Source organism: Necator americanus, chromosome V (genome assembly GCF_031761385.1).
Source record: "Necator americanus strain Aroian chromosome V, whole genome shotgun sequence".
Classification (NCBI taxonomy): domain Eukaryota; kingdom Metazoa; phylum Nematoda; class Chromadorea; order Rhabditida; family Ancylostomatidae; genus Necator; species Necator americanus.
Window position 1 is genome coordinate 29,949,988 of NC_087375.1, and position 2,384 is coordinate 29,952,371.

Below are 2,384 nucleotides of genomic sequence, written 5' to 3' on the forward strand. Positions count from 1 at the left end.
GCGGGATCTCTTACGAACTGCACCCGCCCTTAGAGGAGTAAATCATTTTCAAAATAAAAAAGTAGATGCCCCATAAATTAATACCTAAAAAATCTAAATATACCTCCAATCTAAATATAGCCTCGTTGTTTATATGGCCTTTAAAAAATCGCACAAATACTAAAATACTGTAGTTATTATATAGGAAAGATATATTTGCTCAGGTACGTCAAGAAACGGACTTGTTCAGATGTTTCGAGCGAGAAAGCAATAAAGGAAAAAAATCTTATCTCCCAATCGGTTTCACATCCTTAATCTAACCGCAAGAAATCCTAATGCACCTAATTTGTCGCTGGCCTCAGCTCTTCCTTCACGACTAGCCCTCTCTAGATTTAGATGGAATGTGGTTTCCACCCAATGCTCTTGTGTAAATCCGTGAGAAAGAGAAAAACAGAACTAAAACTCTAAAACAGACTCTATTGACTGAAATTAGCTTCTGACCGCAAAACAGGTCAACTCGTCCAACTCATTAAAGAATCACATGTGTATCCAAATGAAATCATTTCTCCGTCATGATTCGGGTTGGGTTTTTCGCCGAATAAGAAACGATTCTCCCGTCACGTTTGGCGAACCGTAGCTATCTGTTTGCGTATAAAAGGATGAGAAAGTTCAAGAACAATACACTGCTCTCTGTCATCTTCTCTTAGCACTTTTGGCAGAAATGTCGAGAGATAAATTTTCTTTACCTCTACCTGACTCTCTGTTTAGCGCGAGTAAATGATTCCTATAGCCTGTGGCGCTGAATTGATTTTCAAACACCAACCACATTTTCCCAATCTCCTAGAAATTTTATTTTTCAGAATGATTTCACGAGCACTTCTTGCTGTTCTCTGCGTCCTTGCTATGATGTCTATTGTGGACGCACAATGGGGAGGATACTATGGCGGTTACCCAGGCGGTTACGGAGGTTATCCAGGTGGCTACGGCGGTTATGGCGGTTATGGTGAGTCATGCATTAGATTGTCCTTGCATTTCACGAATAGCATCTCGTAGATCATCCTTTAAACGCAACTTATTCAGGATATCGTCCCTTCTACGGAGGTTTTCGTCGACGACCATTCTACGGTGGATATGGTGGATACGGCGGCTACGGTGGCTACGGACCTTATTATGGATAATTCGCAATAGCGAACATCCCACCTCTCTTCTTCAATGTGTATTTCTCGCAAGATTTGATGAGCTTTGCTCAAAAGGCAACGATTTTCTTCTGGAATGATCTGTTATGGACTTCAATTGCTATTTGACGCTTGTATAATAAATTGCTGTACTTATCGAGGTGACAAGAGTAATTAACGTGGAAGGACAGACACAAATCAAACACTTGAATTACATATTTTTTGTTAATTATTTATTACTCACTTCTAAATGAATAGTTCTATTTAAAATTAACATTTAATGCTTAAAAGATGTTCTTTTCCCACTTGAAATTCTGTAATAAAGCCTCATGTAAGTCTCTGCGAAGTTCAAATAAATAAGGCAGAAATCATCCCCAAATTTAATAAAATTTAAGTAATCCTAAGTGTTATTTATTTTTTCCCATTATAGCAAACATATTACTGCATAACTATATTATTAGTGACTATATTTTGGGTGACAAGCAGTAACGCTTCTAATTTGTAGTCCTTGTAGAAGATCCATCAGAGTCAAGTACCTGTACTTAAAGGCAACGTAAGGGCGGGTGTAGTGTAGCGGTTAGAAGTTCCGCTTCCTGCCCGGTCGATAGGAGGTTCCCTAGTGCTCACCGAACCTTTCACCCCTACGGGGTCGATAAATTGGTACCTGACTTGTCTGGGAGGATAAAAACACTGACTTGACACATCGGTAGGCCCCCACAAGTCATTGCATAGGCCAGTTACACGTTCGTAAACCTCGAACGATTCTGAATTGAAGTGAACTTGGTGGCGCATCCCAAGCGTATTGATTAACGTCAGACACTTTATCCTTTTTTTCCTTTATTTTGACAACTATTGAGATTTTTTGGATTAATAATCAAAACATCAACATGGAGGTGATAGGGACAAAAAACAAACGACTAACATGATAAAAACATGACGGTTAGGTTTGAAACCTTTCTTTTTTTTTTCTTCCTTTTCGAGAGCCGCAGAAATTCCTCTTCGAGTGCGAGAAATATGCGGATGGAATTTTAAATGGTTACATTGAAGCTGTATGTGGTTCACTGTATGTTCTGAGTCACTTACTCGAAGTCGAAATTACCAACTCGTAATTAATTTGTAATTGGGAAATGCGACGGGGTCAAGTGCTCGAAGTTGGCCTCAAACCTTCGCTGATAACGCTACGACTTCGATGAGATTCTCATATTACATTTTAGTTATTTTCGACAATAT

At 39.1% G+C, this 2,384-nt stretch overlaps 1 protein-coding gene across 1 annotated transcript; it reads left to right on the top strand.

The window, feature by feature from the left end:
• Positions 1 to 840: 840 nt before the first annotated feature.
• On the top strand, positions 841 to 1,157 carry RB195_015651 (uncharacterized protein; the record flags this gene model as incomplete). The annotated part of the gene is made up of 2 exons (XM_064206461.1): positions 841 to 982; positions 1,060 to 1,157. 2 exons carry the CDS (start codon positions 841 to 843, stop codon positions 1,155 to 1,157), a joined length of 240 nt encoding a protein of 79 aa, XP_064062342.1.
• Between the last annotated feature and the right edge of the window lie 1,227 nt (positions 1,158 to 2,384).